The sequence below is a fragment of the Cyprinodon tularosa genome, unplaced genomic scaffold (genome assembly GCF_016077235.1).
Source record: "Cyprinodon tularosa strain WSP-4 unplaced genomic scaffold, ASM1607723v1 ctg107, whole genome shotgun sequence".
Taxonomy (NCBI): Eukaryota; Metazoa; Chordata; class Actinopteri; order Cyprinodontiformes; family Cyprinodontidae; genus Cyprinodon; species Cyprinodon tularosa.
Window position 1 is genome coordinate 1,339,559 of NW_024037860.1, and position 21,813 is coordinate 1,361,371.

Consider the following 21,813-nt stretch of genomic DNA (forward strand, 5'->3'; position numbering starts at 1 on the left):
CTTACTTTTATTCCAATGACTGTGAACCTGAGGAACTCTGATAGATCATTTTGAGGGTTTAAAATCCACTTATTAAAACCTGCTGTCTGAAAGCACCCCGCCCTCAGTCATCATTAGGATTATCAAAGCAGCGCTCTGTAGATGTTTTGACACGAGTTTCTTTTCCCTGTCCAAATGTGTGATGGTTCTGTTTCTCAGTGTGGATAGCCCCTTAAATCTCAGCACAAATCCGTAGCAGAGTTTATGGTCCTGATGGATCATGGAATGGGTTGTGCAGAGAGATCTATGGCAGACGTTGCTGTCTCTAATCAATCTTTGGAATCTTTGTTCTGAAACACCCAGCGGGTCGCCATTCCACACATTGGACAAAGCAGCGAGGAGCCCCTAGATCTTGAACCTCTGAGCATTTTTGCTGCTTCAACCTGGCCTGCAACAGAGAGGAATGCCTCGGCCCCAGTGAAATTCATTTAACACACCACACATACATGCCAGTGAATGCACACTCACACTTTCCCCTTTTATAAAACAGAATTTACTCTAGAAAGACACATAGTTTGAGTGCGGTGTCCACATAAATAGATTCTTGGTCAAAGGCGAAGTAGTAAAATGCATCTGGGATACAACAGTGTCGAAGAGCCAGTGCATTCCTTGATTTTGACAAACCCAGAGAGACTCACAGGCTGCGCTAAGAAATCAGTCCTCACTTTATTCACCATGCAAAAACTTCCAGCCAAACCGAATCTAATAAATGGCTCATCACACATTTTTGAACACTTTCCTCTTGCTTTCGACCACAAGTTGAACAGAATACCTGGATGAGGTTTTAAACAGCAGATTTCTGGCCAAATGGCGGCTCCATTTAAACTGCCTCTAACTGAAGGAACTGTCTTTTCTTTCTTTTCCAGAGATGGACGAATGCTCTTTGACTATTTGGAAGAAAAGCACAACGTAAGTTGACCCGATTTGCTGACTTCTCACTTCTGTACTGCGTTTCCCATGGCTCCTGGGTGAACCCATGGTCATTTTAGGGGCAAAGTGGGAGGGACAGGGAAAAGCAGAACTACTTCCCAAAACCCTTAACTCATTTTCGGGGTTTGTATGGCTTGCACAAATTCTGCGGACATTTACATTCTGTGGTGAATTGTTAAGAATAAACGGAATAGCTCGGAACCCGTGGATAGAGCCGCAAAAATGCCGGAGGTTCTATATTTACCATGATGTTGGGCCGCTTCCCCTCCCCTTCATCGGTCCGGTCCCACTCCAGTATCCTGCTGACCTGCATGCTATCCTCAGTGTTCCTCCACCCAGTTCCGGCCCTGGGCCTCTTCATCTGTCCTTGCAAAGGCTTTATTTTGGGGTTTCTTACATCAGTGGGTACTGCTTACATTACTGCACATCACCAAACACCATCATATGAAGGAATACACGTCTGCTCTGGTTGCCTTTATAAGTATGACCGCTGCTTGGCAGATTTGGAAGTAAAGTGAAATCCCACCTATGGAACATTTTGCAGTTCCTCACACTTTGTCACTCAACTGCCTCGTATTTTTGATGCATTCTTATTAAATTTTTATTTAATTATTGACCAGAACAAGCATCATGATTGTAAAAGTGGAGGAAAATTTGTAATTATTTTAATTATTCATCCTTTTAGGATTAGGAATCTGAGTGGTATTCATTTATAGTCAGCTCAGTTCACTGGCACTCGCCTGTAGAAGTGACCTAATGATAAAATCTTCGATTTAATCACAGTGTAAATGCATTTCAGACAGGAATACTTTGAACGACTTGATTTAAAGAAATCCTCCAAAGATGGAGAAAGCTTGGTCTAGTGAAAACCTACATTCCATCCACCTAAACTAACAGGCCGGTTAAGTAATCAAGACTAGAGTTACACTTTATGGTCTATGTGTGAACAACTGCATGCAGGTAATTGACCCTGCTTATTATGTTGAACTCAATATCCTTACAACTTTTTTTTTTATTTACTTCTGTAGAGATGGGAAGCTGGTAAAGGTTGGTAAAGTGGAAAAAAAAAGCTCACTTTGCCTTAGGATGCTGTTTCATTAAAGCAGGTAAATTTGTAAGAATGGTCTAGTCAAAGTCTGGACCCTAAATCAACTGAGGATCTGTTGCAAAGACTTGACAGACCCTCTCCACATAATGAGAAAATATTTCACTCTATTGATATTCAAAGCTTCTAGAAAAGTCCCAAATCATTATGTGCTGGAACGGCAGCAGCAGCTGGTTCTACAGAGATCAGGAGCTGAATAGAACTTCATGCTACGCTGTCTAGATTATTATTTTTGAGAATTTTGAAACACCAATTTTCCTTCAGCTTTACAATTGCCAAACACTAATCGTTGGCCTGTCACTTTACATTCCAAGTAATCCAGACGGTGGTGCTTTGACTCATTGTATTAAATGCAGTTCAGAAAATATAGCATAAATTTCTCACTTGGCAGCTCAGAGATTTTCCTGAAAACTGCTCAACACTTTTCCCTTTTCAGCAGCAGCGTCCATACATGTGACAGCTGCACGTAATTACGGAGCAGCCCATGTTTAAATTAGGAATGGAATCCAATGTAGTTTTCCTTGGTTTGACAACAGTTCCCGTTCTCCCTGTGATATTAAAGCTGTTCTGTTTCTGTTGAAGTTCCGTCAGGAGTATTTGGACACCCTGTACCGATATGCCAAGTTCCAGTATGAGTGTGGGAACTATTCTGGTGCTGCAGAATACCTCTACTTCTTCCGTGTCCTGGTAAGTCCTCAGCTTTGATCACACATGTTTACCATAATCATAATAAGTAGAGTCAGCTTCACTCTTTAATGTCCCCGTCCCTCAATTTGTGAAATAAGACGAGTTTTACCTCTAATATGAACATCAGTTTTACTGGAATAAATTTTCAATAACCTGACAGAAATTCACAGAGGTAAAAATATATAATTGAATCATCTTTCACTTAAAAACATCAGATTTGGTACAGAATAAAGAAACAATCAAAGGTATTCGTTGAATACTGCCAGCTGCAAATTGAAGCATTATTTTCTCATCTAGTTGTAGATTCTGGAAGAAGACAATCTTCAGTTTATCAGAAACTTTCTATAAATCATTTCTGTTCAGGTTTCACTAGAACTTCCACCTCAGAAATGACCCAAAGCCTCAGAAGCTTTCAATTGATCCCATTAAACAAAATCTATATTTTTGTGCCTTTTTCCACCTGTCAAACATGGCGGGTTTTCTCTGGTATTTTTGCTCTGGTGTTCAGCTGATGGAGGTACTGGTTACTGTTAAGGAAAGAACTTTGATAAACTTATACAAGGTTTCCGTGGGTCATTAAAAGTCATGAACTTATTTTTTAAATTAAAATAGCTTAAATGTGATTATAGTGGCATTTAAAATGCTTTATTTAAAAAAAACAAATTTATAAAAATAATTTAGTCAGATATATGAGATATAACTGGTTCCGCGTGTTTGCGCAGAACTGCTTAGAGTTGATCGTAAAGCCGTATATTCGGAAAACAAGCTTGAGAATACCAGCGAGTCGGATAGATTATCCTGGATTTTAGACTATGCGAGGTGGTGTTTCTATTTCATATAGGCTTCGCCCTTTAAGGCTCTCACTAGTGGGTTTTTCCTTTTGCGCACATGCGCGAGCACTGAACATTTTAGTCCACTCCCACCTGCTGTGTGGTTCCGACTCTGGTCCGTATAAATAACGGTGAGACCGGACAATTGGCTCCCAGTTTTCCTTCAGAGACGTAAGGGCACTAGAAGAATGAAGAAGAAAAGATGTCCAGCCGCGGCAGGTGGTGTTTTTTTATGCGAGTGTGAGCCTGCAGGAAATACAATAATTCATGCACCATGCGCCGATTAGAACTACTTTGATTGTGTTGGCACAACAATAGAGAGAGTGGTGTGGGCAGGAGGTTGCTTGTGAAACCTGTGCGTATCTATCCAAGGCGATGCTTTGCAATGCTTTGGCAAAGGAAAAGGCAAATAAAAAAAAAAAGTGGCTGGAAAAAAAGGAATTCGGGATATGGCTGCAACTTGTGGACGGTAAAGATGACGAAGGATTTCGCTGTGTTTTGTATGCATGCATGCGTGTGTGTGTGTGTTATATAAATAAATATATATTTCTATATTCATGGGTACTTGTTGATGGCATTACATTTATTTCTAAGAGTATTAAAAAGCATTTAATTAGAGTTAGTCATTCCTGTAAAAACCCTGTTATGAATGAGCCGGTATGTATTGGGATGTGGAATAACTAAAACACAGCCTAAAGTAGATCAAATCATATATTACCAATTCAGTAAGCAAAAAAAAAAAAAAAAAAACACTAAACAAAGCTGTATTATATTTGGGACCTTTGAATGATTTTATCCAAACTGTAGCTTGGAATGAAAAGCAATGGGACTGATGCTGTGTTTGACTTATGAAAGAAGAAACTTTATTTTCTTTTTAGACTTAGACTTCTTTATTTGTCATTTTGTATGCACAGGGTGCATACAGAACGAAATTGCGTTACATACAGCTTATGAACGTTGCATTGATATTTCAAATGGCACGAGTTATAGAAAAATACAAAAAGTGCAGCAGTGGTCAAAGTGTGAACAGTGCAGAGGATAAGAGACAGTGTGCAAGTTGCAGTGGTTCAGTGCAAAATGGCATTTGTGCAAAAAATGCGTTATTGAAAAATACAATGAGATGAACAATTTAAAGGGCTAAAAGTTAAAAGTTCAGCAGCATTTGATGCCCGATAATGTGCAATAGGTGCAGAGTTCGGATTGTGGATCAAAGGTTCAACAGTCTGATGGCAGTGGGGAAGAAGCTGTTGCACAACCTGGTGGATCTGCAGCGGATGCTGCGGAACCTCTTTCCAGAGGGCAGCAGGGAGAACAGTCCATGGTGGGGGTGTGAGGGGTCTTTGATGATATTACGGGCTCGGGACACACAGCGCTGTGATGAAATGTCCTTAATGGAGGGAAGAGGAGCCCCAATGATTCCTTCCGCTGTCCTCACCACCCTCCTCACATTCTTCCAGTCAGAAGCTCTGCAGCCTCCACACCACAGAGAGAGACAGCTGGTCAGAACGCTCTCTATGGTGCTTCTGTAGAAGGTTGTGAGGATGGGCGGGGGCAGGCGGGCTCTCCTCATCCTCCGCAGAAAGTACAAGCGCTTCTGTGCCCTCTTCACTAGAGATGAAGTGTTTACAGTCCAGGTGAGGTTGTCCGTGATGTGCACCCCCAGGAACTTTGTGCTGCTGACCACCTCCACAGCTGAGCTGTTGATGAGCAGTGGAGCATGGTGGGGGCGGTTTTTCCTGAAGTCGACGATGATCTCCTTCGTCTTCTCCACGTTCAGGATCAGACTGTTTTCACTGCACCAGTCCACCAGCTGCTCCACCTCCTCTCTGTAGTCCCGGTCGTTGTCGTCCCTGATGAGGCCCACCACCGTGGTGTCGTCCGCAAACTTCACGATGTGATTGGTGGTGAACCTGGGGACGCAGTCATATGTCATCAGGGTGAACAGCAGGGGGCTCAGGACGCAGCCCTGAGGGGAGCCCGTGCTGAGGGTGATGACATCAGAGGTGTTCTGACCGACCCGGACTGACTGAGGTCTGTTGGTGAGGAAGTCCAGCAGCCAGTTTCGAAGGGGTGTGTTGAAGCCCAGATGTTCCAGCTTTCCCACCAGGTGCTGTGGGATGATGGTGTTAAACGCTGAACTGAAGTCCAGGAACAGCATCCGCACGTGGGTGTTCTTCTCCTCCAGGTGGGCCAGGCTCAGGTGAAGAGCAGAGGAGATGGCGTCCTCAGTGGAGCGGTTTCGCCGGTAGGCAAACTGGAACGGGTCGAGTGTTGGGGGGAGACTGGAGACGATGTGTTCCTTTACCAGCCTTTCAAAGCACTTCATCATGATGGGAGTCAGTGCGACGGGCCGGTAGTCGTTGTAGCAGGTGACTTGAGGTTTCTTTGGCACTGGGATGATGGAGGCAGACTTGAAGCATGCTGGCACTGTGGCTTGCTCCAGCGAGGTGTTAAAAATGTCCGTGAGGACACCAGCTAGCTGACCTGCACACTCCTTGAGCACCCGCCCAGGTATGTTGTCGGGACCTGGGGCCTTCCGCGGGTTGACCCTCCTCAGAGTCTTCCACACGTCGGCTGTGTCAAGGCAGAGAACCTCCTCTTCCTGATGTGGGACAGCCTTCACTGCTGGAGTGCGATTTAGTGCCTCAAACCTCCCAAAGAAGTTATTTAGTCCGTTTAGGAAGTCAGCATCAACTTCATCCACCGGGGCAGGGGGCGTGTTGTAGTCTGTGATCGCCCGTATGCCTTGCCACATGCTCCTGGTGTTGTTGGCGTCGTGGAACAGATGCTGGATTTTCTGGTTATGGTTCCGCTTTGCTAACCTGATGGCACGGTTCAGGGTGGCTCTAGCTGTCCTCAGTGCCTCCTTGTCACCAGACTTGAAGGCTGAGTTCCGTGCTTTTAGCGCGTGGCGGACCTCCTCAGTCATCCAGGGCCGTTGGTTGGCTCGGGTGGTGATGGTCTTTGTTGTGCTGACGTCCTCGATGCAGTGGTTGATGTAGGCTGAAACAGTCATGGCGTACTCATCAACATTGATCTTGTTGTCATATGTTGCTGCTGATTTGAACATGTCCCATTCAGAGCATTCAAAGCAGTCCTGGAGTGCATCCATGGCCCCCTCCGTCCAGACCCTCACCTGCTTCACTGTAGGTTTTGCTCTGATCAGCAGGGGTCTGTATGCAGGAATTAGCATCACAGAAAGGTGGTCTGAGGAGCCGATGTGGGGGCGGGGGGCTGCTCTGAATGCGTCTTTTATGTTTGTATAAACTAAGTCCAGAGTGTTCTCTCCACGAGTAGCAAAATCCACGTGTTGATAAAAATGAGGGAGAACAGTTTTCATATTCGCCTGATTAAAATCTCCAGCAATGATGAAAACGCCCTCTGTGTGTGTAGATTGCAGCTCAGAGACAGTCCGATAGAGAACACTCATGGCCTCCTTTGTATCAGCGCTGGGGGGGACATACACCGCTGTGATGGTAACAACAGTGAACTCTCTGGGCAGGTAAAAGGGTCTGCAGCTAACAGTCAGAAGCTCTATGTCCGGAGAGCAAAAACTTGTGACTATTCTAGCATTTTTACACCAGTTGTTATTGATGTAAACACAGAGTCCGCCTCCTCGGCTCTTACCGCTGAGTTCTTTGTTTCTGTCGGCGCGGAAAGTAGCTAGCCCCTCCAGGCTAATGGCGTTGTCCGGGGTTGATGATGTGAGCCACGTCTCTGTCAGAATGAGAGCGCAACAGTCCCTAAACTCCCTCTTTGCTGAGAGCTCGAGTTGAAGATGGTCAGTTTTGTTATCCAGTGAACGTACGTTGGAGAGCAGGATGGATGGAAGCGATGGTCTGTGGGGGTTAGCCTTTAGCTTGGCTGCTAAACCTCCGCGACAGCCGCGTTTCCTCGGCCGGCTGCACCGCTTTCGCTTGGCTCTCCTCCAGCGTGAGCCGCTCGACGGGTCCGCTGCATCGCAGGCCTCCGGGGCTTGATCCCGGAGCACTCCGGAGTCACGTAAACAGTCGAGCGTAGTGGTGGTTACAAGTCCAAATACACTGCATGATCGTAACTCCAGCAGGCGCTGGCGGTCCAGTGATGATCTGCTAGGTAGATAAGCAGTTTGCAGCGGGTTTGGCGGTATATTTTTATGAAAATCTCCGCAAGTTGGTCGGAGCTGTATGCCAGCCGCTGCCGCCAGGGGCGCCGCCATTTCCTTAGTGCACTGAAACACATTTGTTCTCGTAAGCAAAAAAATGTTTGTTTGTTTTTTTTAGATCAAAATGTTAGTTAAGGAAATGTAATTTTATTTACTTTATTTGCAGTAATCCATTACAATGCAGAAAGTGATTGTTTTAGTTATTTTATCATAGTTTTCATCAATGTTTTATTTTAAAGTCCTTTTAGTTTGGATTAAAAAAAATTCTTTCTCAGATGCTACATGATTATACCTTTTAACATTTTCAATATCACCAAAAATGTGTCGATATCTGCCTGCTCCAGTTTAACAAATCCTTACTAATTTAGATAAGTTGAGAATTAAACAGTGATGCTTGTAGAAATGAATTAAAACTCTTAGGATGTAAACAAAATATGTCAAGCCCCTAGAATAGTAAAATGTCTAATTTCCTTTAAACATAACTGAAATAATTGCCAGCCCATTTTGATTTTGTTTTTGTTAAACAATGCCTTTGAATTAATTATTTATATGCTATTTTAGGTATTGGAATTTCTTAGATTGAGTCAGAACTGCATTATAGCTTCATTTTTGATGGATTGTTTTTTAAAGTTCTGTCAGATGTAAATACTTCCTCAGCAGAGGCTGGTAACACTTGGAAACAACTAAATGTGTAAAAGCTTAAGTTATTGCCTGTTTAATTCCCTGCACATCATCTGTATTAAGCACATGCTGTTGTAGTACTTGAGTGGGATCTTTTATTGGGCCAAATGAACAGTGGCAGGCTGCATAATCTGTCTGTAGTCTTCTCACGGGGTGGGGCCCTGCCAGACAGCTTATTGATTTTTAGAACCGTGGCCAGAGTCCCCAGTCACGACTCCCAAGCTTTTCTGCTTGGTTATAAAATCACTTTTGACTTGGCAGCAACAGTTAAAGGCAGTTTGCAATGAGTTTTAGACGGCATGAATGCCTGTGATCGGAAAATGACATTAAAATTGACACTGAAATTACCGAAGTTGGGACTGCAACAGCTTTACTGCGTGGTTTCCTTAAATAAATCTTTAAAACAAACACAACCACTAGATCGAAATAAAAGCCTGAGTCTCTGAGTTAGCTTTAGTCATATAAAATGTATATTTGTACAATTTGTATACCATCACCATACGACACAATCACAGCTTTTTTTAACTTATTTCATTCTCTCAGTTTGAAATCCATTCAATTCCACAAGTTAGCACAATTGTTTGGTTTTGATATCTGTTATTGATAGTTCAGGCCAACACATATTTCCAATCAGTTTATTATACATGTGTCCAGGAAAAAGAGAAAATGTTAAATGTCCTGCTTTCTATAAACTTAGCTGTTTCCTTTAAAATTTCTTCAGGCTGTTTGGGAAATAGATTGAAATTCAGAATTTCAAGCCAAGAGAGTTATTGAAGGATATAGAACAAGACCTTATTATTTTGTAACAACGAAACTATTTATATGATGGCAAAAATCAAGCTCAATGTAATTACTAAAACAATCATTTGACCTAATATGGTAAACAAAAAAAGGTTGAAAACACTAATGGAAAGAACTAAACACTTTCGTGAAAACATGGTAAATTGTAAATGGCATGTACTTATATAGCGCCTTTATTCAAGTTAGGAGACTTGACCAAAGCGCTTTACACTACATTCATTCACACACTGATGGTGGCAAGCTACATTGTAGCCACAGCTGCCCTGGGGCTCACTGACAGAAGCAGGGCTGCCGTACACTGGCGCCACCGGGCCCTCTGACCACCATCAGTAGACAATGCAGGTGAAGTGTCTTGCCCAAAGACACAACGACACTGAAGGTCGGAGTCGGGGCTTGAACCGTCAATCCTTCGATTTCAGGGCAAACTCCTACATCCAACACCACTGTCGCCCCACAAACACAACCCATACAGGAACTTTTCTTTCCTTTTTTTTTTTTTTTTACTTTTTTAAATGGCTTAGTTCCCCCTTAAATTTGCTTTTTGAATTTTTAATTAAATACTTACAGTTTTTCACTTTTTTTCACTTCATTTACAGTAGGAAACATCACACAGAAATAGGCTACATTAGATTTCTGGTGGTATTCTCAGTGTATTCAGGTACACTCAGCTTTATGAAAGAGAAGAACCTCACAGACCCTGCAGACCACGTTTGACCTTGCGATTTTTCCTTGTTTGCTGCAAAGTAGTTTTTATGTCCATGTTACATAAAAAAATAATTGTATAAAAGTGATAGGCTAGTGTTTATGGAGACCAGTTCAGACAGACTGGAAGGTGCAGCACTGTTTCTTTGACTCTAACCTTTAATGGTTGAGTGAAAAAAAAAAAAGTAGATTTCCAAGGAAAACCCACAGTTGTTAAATCAGCAAATCATTAGTCACTGCTTGTAGCAGAGGTGGGCAATTCTAGTTCCTGAGGGCCATTATCCTGCAACTTTTAGATGTGCCTTTGGTTCAACACACCCAAATCAAGTCATTAGGAACTGATTGAGTACTTAGAAGACAAAAGACACACCTGAATCAGGTCGGTGAATCATCAAGGGCGAATCTTAAAGTTGCAGGATACCGGCCCTCAGGTACTGGAGTGTAGTGATTACTCCATGCTTTCTAATGCCATCACACACAGTAGCGCATTCACTTCCTTTATTCTTCCTCATTGGTGTTCAGCAGCTTCTTTCAACGATTGGCGGACTGAGTATCAAACCAATTAATTCCATTTAAATCTATATAGATTGTTTTAGTCCAATCCTACCGACGGTACAGTTGAAAGAGAGCAAGTGGAGCTACTAGTTTAACCAGTTTCTGATCATGATTAATTGAGTTGGACGCGGGTCACCCTGACAGGAAGCTAAGGATGACGACATTAGTTAATTTCTAATAGTCTGACTTTAACCATCTGCAGATTGTAGTGGCTGCTTCTATTATCCCTCTTAGGGATTGTTTTCTTCATGGGTGAGTATTTTTTTTTTTTTTTGTATTAATCTGAAATAGAAACATCATGTGATGTTGCATCAAGTGTTAACAAGTTAAAGTCAGCTAAAGGTCCTTTAATTACTGTTGCAAGCACCCTGCATAACCGGTGGTTTCCAAATGTCATTCATTTGTCCGCTGCGTTTGGTTTGACTTTAGTTCAGCATTTAGCTTTGTGGGAAAACAAGCGCTCAGGCCAAACCCAGTCCCGAAGGAACAGGCAACCGTAAGATCAACATTTTCCCTCTTTGTAAGAGTGAAAAAAACAAAACTTTGACCATCATTCTAATGAAGACTTACTTGCGAAAAGTTTTACTTCCTATGATATTGACGTCAGTGAACCAGGTTCTGAAGGTTCCCTTCTTGTAAACCCGGCATTTTAAGCAATTATGAGTGTTGCTCCCCTCAGGATCTGTTTTTATTTATGTATCTGCTCTACTGCATCCATGGTGACAAGTAATTTGTGCGAGAGGAGAAAAAGCTTTGAAAGTGTCCATAACCCTCGCAAAGGTTGTCTGACTCTTCCAAAGACATTTGTTTGTGGCTCTCCAGCTCGTTCTAAATAAACCAAAATTGCTCTAATTGAGTTCAGTTGTTGAAAGTCCTAAAAAAAAGTCTTACCCCACAGTTTGCTAGATCTCTGGTGTAAAGTTCAAGCCTGACCTGACTCTGTAACTAGATCTTTGTTGCCTAAACTTGACAATGCAGCAGGCTTTCATGAGAAGGGAAAGGCTAGAAATGGATTTCATTAGTCTGCACGGCTTTCCCTCTCCTTTCTGTTCAGTGTATTTGAGGACCTCCCATCCTCACAAGCCTCTTGTCTGTGTCCCCCCCCCTCCCGTATGGGAGAGGTGAGGCTCCATAAAGTCATTTAACGTGGGAAACCCAGTCAATTAAACGAAGGAAGCCAGGCTTGCAAAATCCACGGCTCAGGTCTTGTTACAGTGTGGCCTGGTCCGAAAAGAGCAACTTATTCATATCATCACTTAATGCAGGGATTGAATGTTAAGAATAAAGATTGGATATCCCGCCTGAACCCCAGCACAGTAAATTTATTGTTGCTGGTCAGTCAGGGAAAATGTGCCCATTTCACAAACCAGTGGAAACTTAAGGTAACTGCTGGAAAAACCCAGGTATTGAAACTTGTCTAGCGTGGCCACTAGTAAAAGCGGGACTCTGTGTTTGTGTGTGTGTGGAGAGAGCTGCCATAATGACCTGGAGGTCAGCCAAATGTAGCAGGCTGGGACTTCCAGGAGAGAAAAAAATAGAGAAACAAAATAAAACACTTCTACAGATGAAACCCTGACCTTTACACAAGCTGTGTCGCCACAACAGTAATGCTGGGCTTTGTTGTTGCTTTGCTCTTTAAAAAAAATTATATTATAAACCTCAGTTTTGCTCTACATTTCCACTGAGACTTCACTGGCCCGTAATAAACCACCATTTCCGATGGATCGCAATTATTCAGCTGATTTAAGCAACTACGTCGTAAAGCAAGTTGTTTTTGACTCGTATGTCGAGCAATGTATGGGTTTGTGAAATGGGGTCCTCAGGTTTTCTGGACGCTCAGACATCCACCCTGACTTCCTGCTCGACTCATGTCATCAGTCTGGTTGTTTGATGTTACCATGAACTAATGGGAGGCGGAGTTTCCCACAAAGCTTCATTGAAGCCCAAATGTCCACCACAGACTGAGGATCAGAGGACTTTTCAACCTGTGTTTCATTACCTGGTTTTTCCTATGTTTGTTTTAAGCTGTTCTGGAAGTCAGGAACGATAACCTGCAACATGTTAGAGAGTAATTATCCTTTCAAAGATTCCTTGTCAGAATCAGTTCACATTTCAGTCTAATTAACCCCGTTATAAAAACAAGATTATCTAGACTGAAGATAATGATGATGAAGCTTTTTGTCAGTTTCCGAACCGTCTGTCTGAGCTAAGCTGCATTAAAGTGTAAAGAACATGTAACAAGATTAATTGTTCAAATATTTTTGGTCGATTTAATTTATTTTACTGACCCAGAAAAAACAGCAAAACAAAACTTTTGTAATAAGTTTTTAATAGAAAATTTAAAAGAAGAAAACCAGTGTGTCAGCTCTTAATTCAATCACCTAATCACATATTTTGTGTAGGTGAGATCAAATATTTTGCTTTTCGATAAAATTATAGGTTTGAAACAATTATTTGGATTAATCATGATTCATCTGTTATTGAAATAACAGGGTTCCCGGGGTTTTTAAAGGGTCTTAAAAAGCATTGAATTCTTCAAAATAAAACTAAGGCCTTAATTGGTATTAAAATGTCTTAAATCAATCTTATGTAGGTCTTAATTTTTAAAACATCATAAATATTATTATTTTTATTAGTATTTTTTTTTTAAATCTTAAATAAAACGTTAAAATTGACAAATAATTTTTTTTATTATTAAAAAAAATAACGGCTCGCCATTATTGGTTCCGTCCTGATAGCAGAACCAATAAAAGCGTTGTTGCGGCCGGGACATTTGGGAGATGCGCCATTTACTTTTTGTCTGGAAAATATGAGCAAGTGTAAATGTAACTTAAATTGTCTATCCAGCCAAGAGTTTTCTCCATGGCTAAAACCAGGGAACATACATGAGGCACAGTGTATTTTGTGCAAGAAGCGATTAAGCTCAGAACGATGGGATTTAAGGCAGTGGAGTCGCACATGCGAAGCACGAAACACAGAGCGTCAAAATCGAATTACCGAGAAACAGGCGGTATTTCTCAGTTTTGTTCCACCCTTGCCTCTGCAACGCCTCCACTTATCACCAAATCAAACATACTAAGAAAACGATACAAAGAAAAATAACTGCAAAAAAGACTTAGCACTGGTTATGTTGTGGCTTTAAAACTGATTTGTTTTGTTCCCTGCTAAAACAAAGTTTGTGAATTCAGTTAAATAATTGTTAAAATATATCTGTCATTTGTGTGTTTTTAGCTTTCTTCCTGTATGGGAAACTTTTCAAAATTTGAAACATTATTGCAATGGTTTATGTTAAAGTAAACCTTTGGGTTAAGTTGTTGCAAGAAGGTTTTTCTTGTGTTTCTTGTAAATTTGGTCTTAAATTTTTATTTCAAGTGGCATTAAAAAGTCTTAAAAAGTCTTGATTTTAACTTGCCTTATGTTGTAGGAACCCTGAATAATAATTGAGTAATTAATTAATCGTTAAATGGAGTCTAGAAACTGTAAAACATGCCTGTAGCTTACGATTGACCAACTTAGAGCAGTAATTATATCAAAATTGTAAAACATTTTGTGCACACTTTGCATTTAAGATGGGGGAAAAAAAGAAAATCTTCTGTCAAAACGATTTATACAAAACTCCTGAAGTGGAAAAGTTTTAGTTTCACCTGGTTTAATCTCATTAGAAAGTTTTCTTTATTAAACCTGTAGCTATTTGATTATTTATTGATTAATTGAAAAAAATAATCGACAGATTAATCGATTTGCTAAATAATCATTAGTTGCAGCCCTACAATGATCATATCACAGCTGTCGATTACCTGTATGACCATGATTTCCTCTATTACATTACAAGTCTGATCCAAAGGCTGCAGTTGTAGTATTTTACATTTAAACCCAACCGACTTTGATTTTCTTTCCATCAACCCTCTTCCTACCTGAACGATTTGCTTTGCTCAATGTTAATGTGGATTGGAAGCAGAAAAAATGGAAAAGCTGCCTATCTTAGAGAAGGGGCTAGGAGATTGTTCTTCAGAAAAGTGCTAAAGGGCTTTAAGTGGAAGCACCTCATGACTAGAACTGCTGGGATCAGCTTGGCAGAGCAGCACAGCGGTTTATACGTGCCCCTTCTAGTGGAACAGAGGAGTAAAAGCTTAAAAAAAGAAGACATTTGTGTTTTGTTTTTTTTTGGAGACTTGATATAATTGTTTGAGATGTTTAGATGTTATCTATCAAATGAAGATCCTCTCGTGACAAACTGTGATATTAGCCCTGGGAGGATGCTATTCTGTGTTTTACCAGAAACATTTCCAGATACTTATGTTCGTCTTTTTAAGTAAGGGAAAAATGCCACTGCAAAAAATTGTAATCTAGATAAGTCATTTTTTCTTAAAATATGGCGTTTTTTTCTTGAATTGAGGAGGTAAGTGAAACACTTTGCCAATAGAACAAGACAATTAACATTTAAAATAAGAAAAAAAATTTAATTGTCTTATTTCAAGTACATATTACCTGATTATCCTATATGAAGAATAAAAATATTTTACTCTTCAAATAGGAAAAAAAAAGAGTAAAATTTTTATTCCATTGGTAAATCTTTTAAAGATGGTTAAAAAAAACAATACTTCTCTCCGTATCATCTGCCATGCTTGTTGTTTTTCTTGCCGCTTCTGTATAGCAAGACGCAGAATGACCTTTGTCGGTTAGTAATGGCGTTCAGGTCGGATGAATGCGACCTGGCCGATGAATGCGACACAGGTCGCATTTGAAAAGATCAGATTCGTATCGGATTCAGGACCACATAGCCAAGCGGCCCTGGTCGGGTTGGAAAAAATCGGATCTGTGTTGTTCAGACTGTCATGAAAAGATTAGATACAGGTCCATATGGGCCAAAAAATCAGGTTGGGTCTGTTCAGGCTGCGGTGTGAACGTAGCCCTTATTTACCTACACAAATTAAGGGTAAATCCACTTAATTTAAGACATTTTTACCTATTTCTAGATTGTTTTTGCAGTGGCGTTGTCTTTCAGCCATCTGACTGGTAGTATACAATATCAGCAATTACAAATTATTACCAGTTGTTCTCCTGGTTATGATTTAGGTCAAAGCATATATTTGTGGTGCTTTTGTTTTTAGTGTTTAGTTCTGCTCTCATCATTGTGATCATCAAACCACGACCGCATTTAACATTAAGGGTCCAGTAAATGTTGAACTAAATGTTCTTTATTGTTGTGATTCGTCCATTTCTCTTAACAAGTGTACAATGTCAACTGTCCTCTAGGTGCCGTCTACAGACAGGAATGCCCTGAACTCGCTGTGGGGGAAGCTGGCCTCTGAGATCCTGATGCAGAACTGGGAGGCAGCCATGGAAGACCTGACCCGCCTGAGAGAGACTATTGATAACAACGTAAATGCCCTACTTCTCAGAATTTGATACCACATTTAGATTCCCTTACATAGACTCCCATATCGACATTTCAGTTGCAGAACAGCTCTACTGTGGCATTTTATTTCTTACCACACGCACTCATTTCAGTACTTAAGAAGTTGGATCCCTACATGAAGGAGGCGTTGTTGGTGTTTAATTGCCATTTAGAGGGCAAACGCACATGATTTCCCTCTCCCTTACTGAAGAAAGACTTTTTAATGTATGCTTTTGTGTTTATCAGCTCTTTTATCAGCTCATTTTTTTTGGACCATTTCTCTTTCTGGTTTTGTCCAGTCCGTGAGCTCCCCTCTCCAGTCTCTCCAGCAAAGGACATGGCTCATTCACTGGTCCCTCTTCGTCTTCTTCAACCATCCCAAAGGCAGAGACAATATCATTGACCTTTTTCTGTACCAACCACAGTAAGTACGATTTATTTGCAAGCGAGTGTATTTTCAGTTGCAAAGTGATTCATTTTAAAACCCAAGGATGGAAAAAAATAACTGTTTGGAGATGCAAAGTCTAAATATATTTCCATTCTGAAATGGAAACTTTGATTTGATTGGCCTTTAAAATTGTACTGTGAGTGGATGTGGTCGGTAAGAATCACCTCTGGTACTTTTACAAGAAGCTGTCATTCCGTCCTTCTGCAGTAACGTACAAACACTTGGATTAACGCCGCTGTGTCACCGGCTGTCTGGGGCAGCTGTTGAGTTTAGTCGCACCCGGTTTGGATTTCTAAAATTGCAGCGTATGAAAATAATAACTCCTTTTTTTTTCTGGCATGATGTAGATTTAAAGTAAACTATTTGCTTTAATAACACATTTTTGGGGTGCTGGGCTTCTTCATGAACCCTGCTGGTATTTTTAAAGTGGTTTCAGAAGTGTGTGTTTTCCGTGTGGTCTGTTTACTCTCCAAGTCGAGGAGCAGGCCATGTGCATCCAGATCGGAAACTTTATACAGCGCGTTAAAATTTGCACACCACCTATTTTGATGTCTTCGCTCCTTCCCTCGCCTCGTTCTGATTGCAGGCTTGTATAATTGTACAGATGATTGGGCTCCACAGACAGTATGACCGAAGACCACAACACAGCACTCTCAAATGTCTGGTTCCCCGAATTTTACTCGGTTTTTAATTTTATTGTGGATGATTAAGGAGGCCTGCCCAATAATTACTCCTGAAAAGCTCACCCAGCCATCTGTTTGGACAAACTGAGGTAGTTTTGTGTGCTTTGCATTCTCACTGTAGAAACCCCTTGTTTTCCCCGCTGAGGCTTGGCTTGGCTCTGGTTTCCTATCCCTTGACCAGTACTTCCTTTGGCTGCAGTCGGTGACCAGTGGCTGGGTTCACCCTCACATTTGACCTCTCTTACCCCCACAGTCAGCAGATGTTTGTCCAAAGCTTTGTTTATGTGTCATTGACCAACGTTATGGGTCAATCCATCCACTGTTGTCAATAAAACTGAACTTTATTTTTTACCTGTCAACTTGAATAGTGTTAGACCTAAACTGTAGTGATACTTAACATAGAATTTTTGTATTTTATGGTAAATGGATAGATATAGCATGGTGCATGTGGAATAGGATTCAATCCCTCTCCCATTGCGGATGTGTTTGTTCTATCTTGGGCTGAAACAGTCAGATTAATTAGTTGAAGATTATTTACTGTTATTGAAATAATCGTCAACTAATTTAGTAATCAGTTAATCATTAACTGGAGTATAGAGACTCTAAAACATGCCTTTAGCTGACAGAGCAACACACTTAGAGCAGTAATCATATCAAAAAACTTTGTGTTTTTGTACCTTAAAAACTGTTTGCCATCAGATCCAATAGATTAATCTAGTAGCAAAATAATTGTTGTTGCTATAGGTGTAGTCCCACCCATCCTCCTGTCTTTGTGTCACTCATTCATTCCTGTTTGTCCATTAAGGAACACATATGACATAAAATGTCCCTAAAGAGAACATACGGACATACTGCAAAGGTCCCTAGGTTAGCATCCGAACCCCAGATGGCGACATAGAGGTCAGACGGCCTCGGTATGAGCGCCTTTCCAAAGCCACGCCTCTCCCTGCCCCTCATTTGACTTTCTTACAGTCTGTGGTTTTTCCAGATTATAAATCAAACCAGCCTTGTTATCTTTCATCTCTACTTTAAAGATTGCCTAAAAAAGGAATGAAAAGCTAATAAAGAGAGCCTGAAAAAGGCTGGAGTTTGGACATGAAAATGCTCAGGATGTTTCATTGGGAGCTGTTTTTTTTAATCTGGAGGTTAGTTCTCCAGAGCGAGTAGGTGTAAGTTAATTAAGACCACAGCATGAAGCGCTGTGGTCTTTCATAGAAGTCTGCCACAAAGAGGAGGAGGTAGCCGTCCTAAAATCAGACCAATCAAAGGCCCCGCAGAGGAACCCACTGCTGGCTTTAGACTCAACATCACAGCTGCCACAGGTCCCCTGTCCCTTTCATTGATTCACCTAATTAAACTGTTGTCAGTGCTGTTTTTCTGAGCAACATGTGTTTCTCCGAACGTTGCTATGGGAGACCTGAGGGGACCCACTCAGCTTCCTCTTTTCTAAGTTGATGTGGTCACTGAGGTTTAGTTCAAAGTTGGTCGGTTAGAGACCAGCTTTGGAGGTACAGGTGATGTGAATTTCTGCTCGTTTGGCCGAGCTGAGCTGAGGTGATGCTTCTTTTCAGCAGCACAGCGACTCCGGCGCTGGTGTGGGATTAGAATCAGCCTGTAACAACATTGTGTAGCTTGTGTTCAGCCTTTAGCAAGTTGACCTGTGGTTGCAGCATCAGTCCCCGATGGATTGGGTTTCAGCTACTGGGCCTGTCTGTGCTCACTGATCTATATCTTCTTGCCAGGGTTTCCTCTTCCTCCCCCCTGCTTTATTTCAGGACTCTAATGAAAGAGACAGCTTAAAGCTGGAGTCTATGTGCAGAAATGAAGCTCCAGTTGGGACATTTATCTCTTTAGCCACAAGGGCTTTTCTTAAGTCAAAATGCCAATGCCCTGAGAGGCAGCCATAATGTTATGTCTCCACAAAGATCATGTTTTTGCTTACATTGGTCTAATAAGTGATTACTTTTACCCTTCCTGATTCCAGATACCTAAATGCGATCCAGACCATGTGTCCCCACATCTTGCGTTACCTGACCACTGCGGTCATTACAAACAAAGATGTCAGGAAGCGCCGGCAGGTTCTAAAGGATTTGGTGAAAGTCATACAACAGGTAAGCCTTCCAGTTTTTTGATTTATTCTAAAAGCACAGACATTCACTAGGTTCTGAGGGATAGTTAAGAACCCAACGCTTCCTTAGGAGGAGGGGTGTAGTGGCTTAGAGCAGTACGCTTGTGCTCTGAGAATGTTGCCAGTACCCGGTTCGATCCCCACAGCCTCCACTCTGGGTTCCTGAGCAAGACCCTTAACCTCACACTGCTCCCCGGGCGCCACACAATGGCAACCCACTGCTCCCCAAGGAGGTGGGTTAGGTGCAGAGAGCAACTTTCCCTGTTGAGGGACTCAGTGGGGATTTATTAGCAAATTAGGTCAAACTGAAGAAGACAGTTAGGTAGCATTGAGTTAGTTATTGAGATCGGGAATTTTTTTTCCCGGACTGATGCCTTTAAAATTATGCCTTTAAAATACATGGATGATGCTAAGCCTAAGCGACTAAAGCAGACAACGCCAGGTTTATAATACTTTGGGGGGGAAACCCTGCATGCCTGTTAAAAGATTTAACCCTCCACTTGTTTTTGACTAGCTTCAGAGGATTTTTCTTTATCTGTCTTTAGGGAAGCAATAATTCCTTGCCCGTTGCTACACCCATATGCTGAGCGGCATTTAACCATTTGTTGGTGTTTTAGTGAGATAACTGCTTGTAGTTTTTAAGTATGCAAGGTTAGTTTTGCCATCCGAGGAGGAGGAGTCATGGGTGTCAGAATACTTTAGACTGGATGTTCATCAGTCATCAGTAAATGACTGACAGATTAACATCCGATAAAAGCACAGATGCAAAGAAAATATTCTGGAGCCCTGAGGGTCTTAGAAGCAAAATTCGCTTGAAATTACATATGTGAATTAAAGCAAGTACAGCTCCCAAACTAAATTTGAAATACATTTGTTTGTTTTTGTATTACAGAAAGGCATTGAGGGATATTTTTCAGGTGGAACCACTATTTTAAATGTCACCATATCTGATTTATAGGTGATTATACAAAGAAAAAAAGAAAAATATTAAGATTAACACTACAAAACACCATGAAACCCCATTTGCAAGGCGTGTGGATGAAACACCATGTGACCATGTTTGAGCAGGTGTCAATTGGCCCTGTGCCGGGCCTGCCAGGTTTAAGTGGTAACAAAACGTTTAGTCTTTAGATGTTAAAGCTGTTAGAAGCGCACTAAATGGAGTTGGCGCTTAAACTGAAGCCAAAAGGGGTTTTATGAAGTACTGTCCTATGGGGGGCCACCACAGCTTTCACATGTTTATGTTTTTAAAGATCTTAAAAAGCACTTTGATTTTCCAAACACCAAATAACTCTTTGGTTATAACATGACAAAATGTGGAAAATCTGACCGGATACAAGTGATAATCTTGGCCAGCACCGTATGTTTACCTCTAAAAGCCTTCTGGTTGTTTTTTTTTGTTGTTGCTTACATCTAAAAAGACTAACAAATGCAATTACATCAACAATTTGTTTTCTCATTCTTTTAGGAGTCCTACACCTACAAAGATCCAATTACTGAGTTTGTGGAATGCCTCTATGTGAACTTTGACTTTGACAGCGCCCAGAAGAAACTAAGGGAGTGTGAGTCTGTAAGTAACCATGTCAGAATTTGAAACAAAGTATCTATTCAATGTTTACTCCTGAAGCCTTTACTCTCTGTTTTCTGCCTTTTTGTTGCGGTATCAGGGTTGTCAGACGTCATATTTTTAATTTTAATTTTTCGTGGGGAGATCCTTGTTCCTGTTTGATGATTGCAGTAAACATGGTAACAGTCATATGATCTGTCTGACCTTAAGCCTTCTTCTGAACAGTGATCGTCTGTACGACCTTCTTTCTGGATGCTGCGTCACTCCGGCTTGAGTCACACTTTACAACGGCCTGTAATTGACCCATCAGGCCGGTTGTTAACAGTGAAAGCTTTATAAGCAAAAGTCTCCGCAGAGGCGTTGGTCACACTTGTTTTAGGAGAGATCTGTCATTGAGCCGCTATTTAAGGAGTTTAAATTCTGCTTCATAAAATATAGATGTACCTGCAGCACCAAAAGTTAGTAATAACACAGGATTGAAGGTTTATATGTGGACTATAGAATTTAAAACTCATTGAATAGTGATATACTTGACAGAAAATAGGGTTGGACAATATGGTCAAAACTTGGATCATAATATATTTCTTAATTTTGATCCATACAATAAAATCTGATATCAATTTAAAAATATAACTCTTAGAAAAATAGCCAATAAATTACACAACAGAAACTTTTACAAACTTTTATTATGCAAAGTCATTCAATTGTTTTCAATCTAACATTTTAGAAATAAAAGAAAAGAGTTCCGAAATTGCAGACTAAAGATCCCCAATCGATTCTTAAATATTGTAACTTTTTATAAACCCCTATTGACTCTGTTGGCGGCATTTTTACAAAAGTTAGTTTTTTTTTTTAAATTAGCCTAATTAAGATTTGTCTCCCTCTCTGTTTTAACCCCCACTTTAGTCATGACTAATGGCATTCTGTTTTCTAATAATAGCCTTACTATTATATATAATAATAATGACTGATTAACTGGAGCAGATATTAGAATAAAGGATGCTGATCCAGCATTCTTAGGAGGTTAACATTTTTAATATCAAACACAACGATACAGTTACATTCACCTAATGACCTCAATTTCATGATTGTAACTGATTTCATAATTACACAGA

General features: G+C 40.9%; 1 protein-coding gene across 1 annotated transcript in view; it reads left to right on the forward strand.

Annotated features, from left to right (window-relative positions):
* eif3ea (eukaryotic translation initiation factor 3, subunit E, a) overlaps nt 1-21,813 on the forward strand; it is a 47,414-nt gene that overhangs the window by 8,225 nt on the left and 17,376 nt on the right. Inside the window, exons 4-9 of the mRNA XM_038288809.1 lie at nt 906-948; nt 2,657-2,761; nt 15,731-15,856; nt 16,172-16,296; nt 18,988-19,114; nt 20,600-20,701. Coding sequence (XP_038144737.1) covers nt 906-948; nt 2,657-2,761; nt 15,731-15,856; nt 16,172-16,296; nt 18,988-19,114; nt 20,600-20,701 — 628 coding nt within the window. The remainder of the gene's footprint in view (nt 1-905; nt 949-2,656; nt 2,762-15,730; nt 15,857-16,171; nt 16,297-18,987; nt 19,115-20,599; nt 20,702-21,813) is intronic.